Source organism: Hippoglossus stenolepis, chromosome 12 (genome assembly GCF_022539355.2).
Source record: "Hippoglossus stenolepis isolate QCI-W04-F060 chromosome 12, HSTE1.2, whole genome shotgun sequence".
NCBI classification, from domain to species: Eukaryota; Metazoa; Chordata; class Actinopteri; order Pleuronectiformes; family Pleuronectidae; genus Hippoglossus; species Hippoglossus stenolepis.
This window is the reverse complement of record NC_061494.1, coordinates 20539982-20554414: the sequence shown is the minus strand read 5'-3', so window position 1 is coordinate 20554414 and position 14433 is coordinate 20539982. Positions and strand designations below refer to the sequence as shown.

The 14433-nt window shown below is 46.5% G+C and overlaps 1 protein-coding gene across 5 annotated transcripts in view; it reads left to right on the top strand.

Annotated features, from left to right (window-relative positions):
* Window positions 1-14182, top strand: part of usp54a (ubiquitin specific peptidase 54a) — a 28546-nt gene extending 14364 nt beyond the window's left edge. Inside the window, exons 10-22 of one of the 5 annotated variants that reach the window (XM_035172605.2) lie at window positions 1222-1390; window positions 1688-1879; window positions 2240-2374; window positions 3113-3800; window positions 4731-4855; window positions 5274-5438; window positions 6088-6207; window positions 7242-7428; window positions 8228-9138; window positions 9333-9430; window positions 9543-9659; window positions 10935-11169; window positions 11579-14182. In XM_035172605.2, coding sequence (XP_035028496.1) covers window positions 1222-1390; window positions 1688-1879; window positions 2240-2374; window positions 3113-3800; window positions 4731-4855; window positions 5274-5438; window positions 6088-6207; window positions 7242-7428; window positions 8228-9138; window positions 9333-9430; window positions 9543-9659; window positions 10935-11169; window positions 11579-12228 — 3792 coding nt within the window. In that variant the 3' untranslated portion in view covers window positions 12229-14182. Of the gene's footprint in view, window positions 1-1221; window positions 1391-1687; window positions 1880-2239; window positions 2375-3112; window positions 3801-4730; window positions 4865-5273; window positions 5439-6087; window positions 6208-7241; window positions 7429-8227; window positions 9139-9332; window positions 9431-9542; window positions 9660-10934; window positions 11170-11578 lie in introns of those variants that run through there. The other 4 variants (XM_035172602.2, XM_035172606.2, XM_035172607.2 and 1 more) reach the window with 4 other exon arrangements.
* Window positions 14183-14433: the final 251 nt, after the last annotated feature.

Sequence of the window (14433 nt, the reverse complement as noted above, 5' to 3'; positions counted from 1 at the left end):
AAAAACACCGGTGGAGTGAGAGATCGCTTTCCCTCGCTCTCCCTCTCTGTCGCTCGCCTCTCTCTGCTGGTTGTGAAAACAAGGATATCCCTCTATTGTTGATCAGCTGGACAGAACTGAGGGTGTGGTCAGAACACACACACACACACACACACACACACACACACACACATCCCACCACAGCCGACACTTTTGCTCACACTGCAGACTTTCATTCTATCTCTTTCTTTTGCACAAACACACACATTTTTTCAAACACACACACACACACACCACACACACACACACACACACACACACACACACACACACACACACACACTCGTAACCGCACATGGCTAACGGACGTGTCTGCGTTTTGAGTTTCGGGACGTCCTGTTAGGTCAGGGCAGAGCTGTGGGTGGACATGGACTTTTGGAAAATGGAGGAAGGGTTGAAATAGCAAACTGGAGGAGATTTCTGTCGCACAATAAGGAAAAACAGACCGAAGGCATCGGATGGTTCTCGCTCCAACGTTTCAGTTTCCGCCTTTGTTTTACCTGCTGAGTCGTGTTTTCGAGGTGACGGGGACGTCCTGACTGCGGCTGGTAAATTCCATCAGCTACTTTACAGTTTTAGTGGCTAGTTTGACGCAGGATGTTATTTTACTGTCTGCTGTTTGCAAGCAAGTGATTTTTGAGGATTGATTTTGTTTTTTCTTTACTGTACCAGGGTGGCTGCGGGCTCTTAAAAAGTCTGAAAACATCTTAAATTCAATTTTAAAATTAAAATGCCCCAAAAATATTAAATCCAAGATTGGATTCGTCTTAGTTTTTTCATATCCAAAGTTAGAAAAATTCTCAACTCTACCAGAGGAGCTAGTTCTGGTATGTGCTGCATCATTGGTCTGTCTCTGGTAAAGTTTACGTTTCAAATGGAAGTTTTTCAAAATGACGAGTACTAAGTGAGTCACTAAGTACTTCTCACTGTTGGAGCCTGGCGAGTTGGGAAATCCAGCTTCATCACAAAGTTAGTTGGAAGTGACGAACGACCTGTTGAACGACAAAAACACGGTTTCCATTCAGTGCCATCGAGTGGTGAGACAGAGTGGTATCTCTTACCTCACAAACGATCTTTGTCTGACGACACATTGACGTGACAAAATGTAAAAGTCAAATTTTAGGCTTTACAAAGTTAACGTTGTTCTGGTTTTGGAGTCATTGTCTTCTCCACTCCCCACAGATTGGTCCCAAGTGGAAGGACGTGGTCTCTCGTTGCATCAAGGGCCACTACCAGCCCCTGCTGCTGCTGTACGCTGACCCCCGGGGGACACCGGTGTCGGTGCAGGACCTGTCCTCACGCCTCGACCTCCACCACCTCAACAAGGCCTGTTACGACAGCGAGGACTCGGGTAACTACAACACAGCTAGGAGTCGTAGTAGTAGCACGACAGCAAACGTTCAGGTAACTAAACCAGAATCAATAGTACTTGTACTAGTCGTAGTAGTAGTACTATGACAGACCAGGCTGAGGTAACTAGAAGAACAGTAGAAATAGTCGTTGCTGTGGCTGTCGTACTTGTCGTCGTAGAACTTGTAGCAGCAGTGAGGTTAGGAGTATCTGATAGGATGCTGTATATTTTAATGTGCATGAATTTACTATGCATCACCTCTGACACCTCGACCCCCCCTCTTGCCCACACGGACAGGCCGGGAGCCGTCAATCTCCAGCGACACTCGCACCGATTCGTCGACGGAGAGCTACTCGTGCCGACAGCCCTCCCACTCTCACCATGAGTCCCTGGCCAGTCACTACTCATCTGACTCCCAGGGAACCGTTATCTGCATCGAACGCCCAGACGGAGCCCAGCACGCCTCGCTCTGCAGCCTGGATACCATAGGTGACTGAATAGAAGTACAACTGTTATAGTTGCAAAGATCAGAAAGAGCAGCGAGTGTAAAGTCAGGAGCTTCACATTGTTTGTGTTTGACCATCAGCTGTCGTCCTGCATGTTGTTCACCATTCACAGCAGGGTTCAGCTCCATCTTCTCTCTTATGACACACCATTCATTCTGTTTGAACATATGTTTTGTACTGAAGAAGAAATCTTATAAGCTTATATGAGATTTGACCCTGTACGACTCTGCTGTGGAGCCAATCACGCTCGGCCACGCTGCTTCTTCTACTTCTGTCATTGTCTGTGCTGCTTGTCGTGGTGACCGTGCTTTGAACATCCGTTGCCATGCTTCTCGTTGCTAAGGCCCCGTGACGGACGGTGAGCAGCACCAGTCTCTGAGGAAGGGAGGCGGGCCCGGGGATAGGAGGCGGAGCTCTAGCCGCACCCGGCGATCTAAACCCGACAACGAAGCTTCGTCAGCCGGGTACCACAGCGAGGGTAGGCGGGCAGAGAGGGAACTGCTGGGCACAACTATTCAAACTGTGACGTGGAATAAAATTCAACCGAGCCTGGAGTTTTGATGCTGAAGTTCTGAAAATAACAAGTTGCACATTTCACAAATGGGGACAAAATAATAATTTTGAAAATAAATCAAAAGGAATGATTATATATTAAATTAAAGAAATGCAGTCTTACTAAATGTTTCATCTAATGTTGACTTTTATAAAGTAGATGAAACAGTAAAAATATCTAATTGAATTTTTATCTTATATTTATATTTTAAGTAATTATTTCTCATAAAAAACACATGAAAACAAACATATTATACATGCAATTATTTTTCCCTGCAGTGTTTTTTAATATTCAGCAATGTGAAAACTACTCTCTATTATATTCTAATATTTTGAAATGAAGGTAACAGAAATGTAGAAAGTAAAGTAAAGGAAATAAAAAGCCGAGCAGACGTAGTAGGAACAGGGGAGTCGGGGTAAAGGCAGAGAAATGATGCTTTCTTTTTAGTGTCATTAACATTGTTCATTCATTTTCACTGTCACTCTTTGATCTGTTTTTCATTTAACTTCTCTTTTTTTCTCACTTGCCCACTTGTTACTGTTTCTTTCTTACTCCCTTCTTTTCTCCTCTTCTTTACCTTCTCTGTCTTTTCTTCATTTCATTCCTTGCCTCTGTGTAAATCTTTTCCTCTTCTCTCCTCTTCCTCTCTCTCCTCCCCCACAGGAGAGACTTTGAAAGAGCAGCAGGTTCCTCGTCAACTCCCCAAACCTTCATCCTCCTTCTCATCTTCAACCAATCGCCTGCGAGACTTCAAGGAGACCATGAGCAACATCCTGCACAGCCGACCCCTCTCCTCCTCGTCATCCACCTCTTTACCTGCTGCCGTCCTCTCGTCTGAAATCACCTCCTCTGCCAACAACCGCCACCACCCTGCCGCCGCCGCCACCACCACTCCCTCCTCCTCCACCAAACCCCTCGACTGGGAGGCCGACAGCACCAGCAGCGAGTCCAAGTCCAGCTCCTCTGGAGGAACGGGGTCGGGGAGATACCGGCCAGCATGGAAGCCCCGGAGAGAGGTCCTCAATATCGACAGCATCTTCAGCCGTGAGAGGCGACGGCAGGCGGGGTACAGCCCGCTCGGAGCCTCCCAGCCCGACGACTGTGCAGCTCCAGCCTCAGAGGGAGCGAACACCTCCTTCCCAGCCCCACAGGAGGTGATGTCTGTCAGGCCCGGCACCTCTTGGACTCTCCCCACCTCCTCCAGCAGCCACAGACGGGGTGGAGGAGCCGCAGAACTGCCTCCTCCCCCTCCTCCCCCACCCAGACTGATCCAGAGGATGGAGAGCGGATATGAGAGCAGCGAGAGGAACAGCAGCAGCCCGGTCAGCCTGGACCTGAACCTGGGAGACAGGTGAGCTTTTTTCTCCCCCTGATTTCAGTATTTATTATTCAGATTAACAGTTATTTCATTTAACTAAAAGTTAGTTTCATCATCTATTAAGCTGCAAAATGTCCAAGTAACAAAAGGCGATGGCTTCAGATCTATGTTTGTTCAAATCACAGAACAAAACCTCTGTTCAGTATCACATTAAACAACGAAAAGCAGCGAATCTTCACTTTTATCGAGAAAAATGCCCAAAAATCGACTTATCGTTTCAGCTCTAACTTAAATCAGATGTTGCCAACATACATTCTTCTGGTAAATACAGAAATTATCTTTATAATTAGATATAACTTTTATTCTCATTTTGCAGTCATTGATTATATTCAGGTTGGTAGGAGCTGTTTCTGATCCCTAACTAACCAGTAGTTACAATGGAAGCAAACTTTATTTATATCACACTTTTAAAAACAGTTAAGTGCTTTACAGGATAAAGAAATCATATCATAACGTAACCATGTCAGTTGAAGAAATATGTCGATTTCAAAGTTGTTGCTGATATGATCAGTTGATATGAGTTTAGTTTATTTGCACAGCTGTTCACCTCCTCCTCACTTTTCCATTTATCACCATTTTCCAGCTCTGGAACAAAGCTGTGATGTTCCATTACTAATGCCGCCTACGAAAGTGTGACTGGTTCAGTTGTTTTTTTTTCCAAACACAGGGGGCAGAGATTAAAGATCTGTCACGCATGAGTCAGTGACAAAACTAGAAAGTATTTCCGGTAAAATGAAGAAAGAACTGGAAATGAGTTGGTTTTACATGACAGACATTTACTTGTCACCGTGTTAAAGGTGAATTACGACAGCAGCCCAAGTTCAAAGTACAAAAGAAAAATATTACAGAATGACAGTGTTCTTATATACGATTCTTCCTTCCTTCCTTCCTTCCTTCCTTTAGGGAATGTGCTGTGAAGAAGCCTTCGGTCTCCTCCTCTTCCTCTGGGCCGTCATGGAGGAACATCAGATCAAAGAGCAGCGGCGCTCTGCTGCAGGACGTCAGCTCTTCCAGCAGAGGGAGCCTTGGTATGACAGGTGTGTTTTTGTATGTGTCATGAACATTCCTGTAAATAAAGATGGACGACATGTCGGCTACCAAAAGTGAAGCCAAATTGTTTGATCACCCCCTGGTGGCTGGCTACAGTATCGGTCATAAACCTCCGCTCCTCCATGTTAGCTTGATGTGTTGCTGCGTGTTTCATCTTGGGGTGCGTGAGTTAACTTTGGCCTGAGGAGCAAATCCTCTTTCTCATCTGTTCAGACACAAATATCCAACGTGTTTGATCTTAATGTCTCAGGTGAGGTCTGTGTCCCTGGTTGGCATAGCAACCGGCTCCACTATGGAGCTATGGGCATTGAAAACGGCTCATATAGCCCTGTGTCTTTGTTTTGTAAGCGAATAGCTTTTCTTTGGTGGTGATTTGGTTTATATCTGTTGGACCAGCGCCCCCTGTAGGCCGCAGCGAGCTGGACGAGTTGCAGGAGGAGGTGCTGAGGAGAGCGAGGGAAGAAGAGCAGCAGCGACGGCAGGAGAAGGAGAGGGAGGCGGCGCTCGGCTTCAACCCACGACCCAGCAAGTACCTGGACCTGGACCAGCTGCAAATCCAAGGTATGACACACACACACACACACACACACACACACACACACACACACACACACACACACACACACACACACACACACACACACACACACACACACACACCTCTGAATGTCAGAAGAATGTTAAATAGAATAATCTGTACTAGAGATGAAAACGGTCACTCAACTGCTGTTCAGCTCGGACTGTTTGTGTGTGTGTTGTGTTGTGTTGTGTTGTGTTGGACAATAGGAATGTTCTTCATTGAGCAGCTGAAAGCGTCTGACTCAGCCGACAGTGCTTAGGAACTAAAGCCTGTGTGTGTGTCTCTGTGTTTATGTATTTCCATGGTTGTGAGGACAGTTTGGGCCTCACCAAATCATTCCTTCTTTCCAAATACTCCATTAAACTGATCACCAACAGATTTTACTGCTAAACTGAAATGTTTGCTCAAAATGTTCAGTGCAGCAGACTATGATTCTCCACTGCCTGTATTTTGTTGGATGTTCTGTTGCGTTGAAAGTAGCTCTCCACTTCCTGAAATAGTAGGATTGCAGATGTTGCACACAGCCGGGGGCTCCCATCAGTTTCAGCCATAAACCAGTTCAGCGCTGCAGGTTTGTTCGGCTGCCGTAGGATTTGGATAAATATCTGTTTACGTGTGTTCACTCTGCAGGAAAAGGCGACAGCTTCGAGCGGTGTGTGTCGGAGGCAGAGCTCCTGCTGGACCAGTCGGTGCGTCTGGAGCAGGCGGGAGAGGTCGCCGCAGCGCTGTCGGCCGTCAACGAAGCCGTCTGTAAGCTCCCCCCACCTACTCTGACCCTGCCTCCAGCACACACACACACACACACACTAAATAACTCACACTTACCAAATAAACACGCTGTGAATGAGGTCAACACACCCCCGCCCACCAACCCTCTGCTTGGTTGCTAATGGAAACCGGAGACATCACAGTGGCCTGCTGTTAACGACATCAACCACTGAGATCTCGACATGTTTGTGTGTTACTGAGGAATGTCCACAGACACACACATCAGTTTGACATCACTGTGTCGAGATAATAAAAGACGGAATTAAAGAAATGTGTTCGATATGAAATTTGAAGTGAATAAACCACCAGGATGAAAAGTAGTAAATCGAGCTTGAGATCTTAAAACCTCGTCTCCTCAGAGAAACACAAACTCTGTAAAGTATAGTTCCAGTTTATCTTTCGATCATTTCTATCAGTGATAAAAACTTTGTGGCAGAGTTCAGGTTTTAGTAAGTGGCACTCAGAGCTCTAGAGGTGGGTCTATGTCAGCGAACATGAGAATCAAACACTAAGACACAGCCTCATGAGCTTCAGAGTTTCTCCGGAGACAATATCTGAACTATAATGTCTATAAATCACCGTGTTATTATTACTGATAGAAATAATAAAAACAAAAACGTTGCTGTGATAAATGGAAATAATTATTTAACAGTATCACAGTTTGTGTTAGTTTGGTTATAATTAAGTTAATTTAATGTTCTGTCTGAATATAATTTCACCATTTCATCCAGGACCAAACCTCACATGTCTGTCATTTCCATAACACACACACACACACACACACACACACACACACACACACACACACACACACACACACACACAGTGTCACACCGCCACCATGTCAACTATCTGATATTTGATTTATTTTTAAGATTTTTGCATGAAATCATCATAAGTTATTTTATGCATCCTTCTTTTCCTTTATCCTTATTCATTCTTTCCTCTCTTTTGTTCTTTTTTTTTTTTTTTTAATCTGTCCGGCATTTTCTGGTTGTCACGTGGCCTCGCTGCAGCCAAACTGCGGCCGGCGGCGTCTGAGGGCGGAGCTAGTAGTAACAGCCGGCTGCAGCGCTGCATGAGGAGAGCCCGCAGTTTGCAGCAACGCATGCAACTGCAGCAGCGGCCGCAGGACTCAGAGGCAGTCAGACAGCATCCAGAGCCACAGCAGGAGGAAGAGCAGCAGCTCCAGGAACAGCCCAGGTACCACCTGTAGTCTGCTCAGCCAATCAGACGTCACATAGCATCAGAAAATATTGTAGCTGCAAAAATATTTAGTCTTTTTTATGTAATTACAATCAAATCAAAAACTACAAATGTGGTTAAAAACATACAAGGTGGGAAAAACGTTTGTCAATCATCATCTTTAATATCTTGTTTTAGTCATGACGGCTCCCAAAAGTGAAGCCAAAACATCTGGATCGCCCCCTGGTGGCTCTCTGCAGTATAGGTCATGAACCCTGCCTACTCCATGTTAGCAGATGGAACATGGACCAAAATAAAAAGTCAAAGTAGAAGTTAAATAAATGTTTGTCAGAGATGGTTTCTGTCATTTTAGGTCGTTCTCATCACACTGATGTTCAAGTGTTCATGTTTCAGTTTGGTTTTGCGTCCGCAAATTAGTTTTAATTAGTTATTTGATGATGTAAAAACAGGCTGAGACGTCATGACTGACAGCTGGGACTGTGAGCTTGGACGAGCGTGTGTATGGGCAAGACCTCAAAAGCACGGATTGACGCCACAATCACGACTTCTGTGAGGTGTTTTCATGATGACTGGCTTAGTGAGAACCATGGTGACAGATTGTCAACACTGACTCCCCAAGAAACAACCTCTGAATCTCACACACACACACACACACACACACACAACCAGCCCTGTGTTTAGCAGGAGCTCTCGAATGACACCATCTGTTCCAGACATACTGCAGGCAAACACACACTCTCACACACACACACTTCCTTCCTAACACGCCCCTCTCTCTCGCTCTCTCTCTCTGCAGTGAAAAGGCTCTCTCGCTCCAAATACTTCTGACGAACAGACAGGGCGACCAATCAGCCGCCGGTCAGGACCAGCAGGCCCTGCCTCTCTCTCCATGCTTTGTTAAGCCCCTCCCTCCCAAAACAATCTCTGACCCCGCCTACAGCACAGTGGCTCCTACAGGTTCCCCCAGGGAGGACAGCAGGACCAGGGGCCCCTGCTCTCGTGTTGGGAAACCCCTCTCCAATGCTGCGTCCCTTCCTGCTCTGTGTGTGGACACCTGGGAGCAGAGTCCTCTGGAGAATTTGGCTCCACCCCCTCCACCTGAGGAGGTGGAGTTCCCCGCCCAGTGGACCAAAACATCACCTGTTCCCATCCCAGCTCATGCCCTCCCCCCACTCAGGCCGCACTCCCGTACTCCATCACCCATTGGCACCAACGACGGCTGTCATCTGATCATGGAGAAGGAGCCATGTTACATCAGACAGGGACAGACCACACCCCCTTTATCGGTCTCCCCCTCCAGAGTAGCCCCGCCCCCTCCCACCAGAAACTGGTCCTGCTTACACCTTGAGCCACACGATGATGTCGTTGATTCTTCTGATCCACCAACTTATGCCACTGCAGACTCCCCTTCTAGCTCCCCCCTGCCCCCTGTGAACCAACCGGATCAAACCACCTCCACGGCCCCCGCCCAGGGCCACAGAGCGCTCCTGCCTGTGGAGCGCTGGGCGGAGAACGTCAACAGATACTTCAGTTTCAAGAACGCAGCAGCAGGAGGAGGAGGAGGAGAAGAAGGTGGAGGAGAGGAAGCAGCGTCACCCTGTGAAGAGCTGTCAGAGCTGGACTCGCTGTACCAGGCCAGTCTGCTGGCTCCCAGCATGCAGCGGGGCAGCCGTGGTGTCAGTCCTCAACCGACTGGCAACAAACCAGGTACGAGCTGCAGATGTGAGATTCTGTCACATGACACTTCTGTCCCTCATGTGACCACCTCTGGAGTCACAGAGCAGCTTTCATCTTCGCTCAGCACGTTCCGCCAATAGAGAAAACCACTTCACACACATATGCACGATTACTTTTAGTATCAGTGGTTGTATTAATTTCCGTGTGTGTGTGTGTGCGTGCAGGTGTGAGAAGAATGCTGTCAGGATCTGGACGATCCAAAACACCGACAGCAGAGATAGAGAGATATGCCTACAGAACACCGGTAACATCTCTGCATAAGGTACAACTGACTGTGTGTGTGTCATTAAACCTCGTCACTTCCTCATTAGCAGTTTGTTATTTCTCTGCCTGTTTAAAAATGCTTCACGTGCTAACGTCTCTTCTCCGTGCAGCCGGCGTCGGGTGAAGACGAGAGCTACAGCGCAGACAACCTGCGACGCATCGCCCGCAGCCTGAGCGGAACCTCCATCGGGCCGCGACCCCAAAACATCGGTGTCTCTCGCAGCTGTGTAAGTGTTGCGTATGCTCACACAGTTAACAAATAACAGTCACTAACTTTGTTCCAACAAAAACACACCAGCTGTGTGTGTGTGTGTGTGTGTGTGTGTGTGTGTGTGTGTGTGTGTGTGTGTGTGTGTGTGTGTGTGTGTGTGTGTGTGTGTGTGTGTGTGTGTGTGTGTGTGTGTGTGTGTGTGTGTGTGTGTGTGTGTGTGTGTGTGTGTGTGTGTGTGTGTGTGTGTGTGTTAAGTGAAAACGTTGATGTCATCGTCTTCCTCTGCCAGTTTGTGTTTGCTGCTGCCACCCTGTGTTCATTCAGTGTGACTGCAGGCTGGCTCCATTTCTGCTCTCAGACAGTAAACCGCTCTTCTCTGGTTCTTCAAAGAACAACAATGACAACACTTCACCTCTGATTCATAAAACACGCCCTCATGTTGTATCGAAGGCCGCTGCTGCTGGCGTTCAGACATCTTGCATCCCGCCCACAGGAATCGCCTCAGGCCAGCACATTAAAGATTCATCACTGATTTAGTTCCTCCATTAAGCTTTTAGCCGCAGCGCTCGGTGCGAGGTGATGACGGCCTGATGAGAAGCGACGGCTGAGGTTTGACTCCACATATCATGTCAGAGGGATTTTACTGCAGTGGAGGATTCGACTCTTCCTCTGAGCATGTGTCAATGTGTCTGTGATACAACTTCAACAACCACTGAAACATTCAAATGTCAAAAAGAATTAAAACACTGACATGAAGGCAAATAAAAATTGTATTAATTATTATTAGATTAGAGACAGATTTCTATTGGCCTGATGCCTGCCAATACCGATTCGGCAGATATATAAAAAAAATAGTCAATGATTCCTAGACGTCCTTATCCTTTAAACTTATATAATTTATTTCTATAGAAATTAACAATTGTCTAAAAGAAAACACAAATCTTTATTTAAATTTGTTGGATAAAAAACTTGCATCTCAGAGATACAAGGTTGTCCCTGTGTTGTATTTCTGTTTTCATTTATGAATTTGTGTCAGTTTTCATGTTTTTCCCTCCATCGTTGTAACTGTTTTTAAATTTTTTTACCCCATCCTCTAATTTCTTTATCTATTTTCACCTCTTCTTTTGTCTGTTTTCACTTCTCATTCTATTTCTTTTCCTCTTTAATCTGTCCTGTTTTTCTTCTCTTTTACCTTCCTCCTTCGTTTCACTCCTGTTTCCATCTTCTTTCTCCACCTCCTCTTCATCATTGCTCCTCCGTTATTCTTTACCTCCACTTCCTCGCCCTGAAGGACCCCTCTGTGTCCAGACCCCCCCTCTCACCCGCAGACCTTCACTCCTCCACCCTCCCTCGTCGACCCAGCACCTCCTCCCTGCACCTCCCCTCCTCCTCCTTCACAGATCCCTCCTTCCACCACCTCCAACCCCGACACCACGGCCCCTCAGCTCCTGCACCTCCTCCACATCACCCCCCCTCGCAGACATCACGGCCACACAGCTCGGGCCCCTCCACCTGGGGACGCACAGGTAACCCGCTGGCCCTTCACCTCCACCTTCACCTCCACCTGCTGGTCACCAGCATCAACATATCCAATGTCACAAACCATCACACATGAGCAGAGCTGCTCTCATCCAGTTTCCCTCTAAATGTTCTCATGAGAATTATAATGTGGCTGAAGGTAAAAAGGCTGAAAGGTTTGGACTCTCCCGCTTCTAGATGAGACTCATCACAGAACAAAATAGTTTTACATGATCACTATCTAAATATTAGAGATAGAGAAATAGATCTTATGATGCCCCCTCGTAAACAGTGAGGCCTCATGATGACCTGTGTTGTAATAATTTTCCTTTTTCGCCTCCTCTTCTTCATCTACCTCCTCTTCCTCCCTTTTCTCTTCTTCTTCATCTACCTCCTCTTCCTCTCCCTCCCCCTCAGGAGTTGGACCGAGCGTCCAGCAGCAGTTTCTGGTTGTGTCTGACCGGCATCAAGCTCTCTCAGGACAAAGCATCCACAACATCGCGCTGAGTTACGGCACTCTGCCCCGGGCTCCTCGCCGAGCCCCGCCTCCCTTCTCCACCCTCCCCAGGCCTGGTGCCGGCTGTACCGCTGCCCCCCCGCCTGCTCCGCAGAGTCTCTACGCCACCCTGTCCCGTCCTCGCCGCTCTGCCAACACCACCACCGGGACTAACGGTCACTACCGACAACCATCACTGCCCATTAAAGTCAACGGGTCCGCCCACTACCCACCACACCACATCCCCCCACCACACCACCACCCTCCACACCACCTCAGGGTGCCAGGTGAAGCCCCCTCCCAGCCCCTCCGGCTTGATATCCCCCCTGACAGTGATTGGCGCCGTGATGCCCACTACAGGACTGTCCAGCCCAGCTCCTCTTGGGATCCCCTCGCCGCTCGCCACCACCACCCGTCCCTCCAGCGGACGCAGTCCCACCAGCCTCCCCCTCACCGGCCCCGCAGGGACCCCCTGCTGTGCTCCCTCTGCCAGCAGCTTCCAGCTGAGCCGCCACGTCCCTACTGCGCCTCATGCGGCGCTTACGTGGCTCGGTTCCGCCCGGGCAGCTGATCAGGCCTGAAGCTGCCGGCAGAGGTCACATACCATCACGAGTAAAACGAAGTCTTAACGCCGGCGATTCAGCCTGAGTTTAGTTTTTTTATGTTAAAATGTGCCAACATTCATTTAGACGGACGGCTGCTGTCACGCTGTGATGAAACTCTGTGATTGGCTGCTTGCTCGGCAGCATCATCAGATCTTCAGTCAGAATTCTAACACTGTAACAACCTCAGTCTCAGTAGAAATCAGTTCTCTCACAGCACACGTCCACATGTTGTCCCGACTCGTCTCCCCTGATCGTCCCGCCTGCAGACGCTCATTCAATCATGTCCCTGAACATTTGCTGGATTTAAGCACATTTAACTTTCTAATGAAGACAAAGCACCATGTGACCGAACAGGAGCAGTAGGTCGACGTGTTCAGTTCAGAACAGACTGTAAATAAAGATGGACGATATGATGGCTCCCAGGAAGTGAAGCTAAAATGCTTTGATCGCCCCCTGGTGGCTGGCTGTAGTACATGTCATAACCCCTGCCTCCTCCATGTGAGCAGATGAGACATGGGCCCAAGTAAATGTTCCTAAAAGATGGTTTCTGTCATTTTAGGTAGTTCAGGTTACTTGTGTAGACAGGACCTCGATAGCAAGGCTCCACTCCACGATCACTACAGCACAGACTGAAACACAGAGTTTGAGGAAGTGGAGACGCATCGTCCATCTTTATCTACTGTTTTTTATCTGAACACACAGCAGAGCACAGCGTCACAGGAAATGAAGGAATCATGACAGGAAGTAGAAAAGCAGCTCCTTCCTCAGATTATGAATTTAAATATACTCAACGTACTCCTCTATTTATTTTTGTAGGCTTGACAGACTGAGATGTTTGTAGATTAACTAAAACTATTCTACCTGCATAACCTGCGTATACTCTGCTATAGACCTGATGTAATTTTATAAAGTGAGTTAGTGTCCGGCCTCGTCGTACATAACCTGAGGCTGATTTCTGTCGTTAGACGATATTAGACGAATAACTAAAGCTTTTATTTTGACAGAGTTGCAGCTAATATTTAGCATGATGTTTTCAGACGTATTCTAGCCTTGAGAGCCTTGCTGGTCTTTGCTTTACATTTATTGTAATGATGATATATGCAGATCTTTTTAGTGCAGTGACTCGACTGCCTGTAACTCTAATGTAGTGCACTTCACAAGTGTTGGAGATAGATTTACTTCTTTTGCTCGTTGCTGATTTGTTTCGACGTCTCTCCCGTTATCGTGGGAGGAGCTTCTCTCCACTCAGACCACGTTCAATTGGTTCAGTTGATTCTGAACAAACACCTTGAAAAGAAAAAAAGAAAATCAAAGATGCTGTTAATCAACAGACTGAGAGACTTCTGTCTGTATGCCAAGAAACCTGGGGCTGACCCCACCCGCCTGGTGCCCCGGCTGAGCTTAAACAAGCAAACCCAAGTTTGGTCTGAAGTCCAGAAAATTGTAAAAACAACAATTTTACGTTATTTCACTTGAAGATATTAATAACAACATTTTTTCACTTAAACTACAGAAAAGTTCCATCTGAAATCATTTTGGGGGGATTTATTGATTCTTTAAAAATGTCCTAATGTCGAATAAAAGATGTTTCCGACAAAATGTTTTTAAGGATCAAAATAATTACATTTATAAGTTGTTATAATCAGGACTGAACAAAATGAAGGCATTTCATCTTTTCAGAATAAAATCAGATTTAATTTCATATTTCAGACCTGAGTTGAAAACAGAATCAATGCAACACAAACTTTCAATAATTCAAATGAAGAGAAATTATTTTTTTCATCATGTCAGAGTCTTTTTCTTTTGGCTGTTTTGCTTCGCCAGATTTTACTTTGTTGATTTTTTTTTTTTGGGGTATATTTTTGATGCTTATTTTTCTACACTGTAGAGTCAACAGATTATTAAAATGTTTAAAGGAAATGTTCATCGTCTCTGACGTGATTCTTTCACTTGTTCTTCGGTTCTTTTGTCAGAATTTCGGACCCTAAAATGACTTTTTTTACTTTGCAGAACTTTTACATTCTCAAAATGCATGTATAACATACAACAGGAAGGAAACACCTAAAAACAATTAGTCTCTAACGTTTTCGGTTCCTTGTTTGTTCTGCTGCGCTGACAAAAAATGTATTCTGTATTTTTGCAGTACAGACGTCAGATGACCAGAAGCTAAA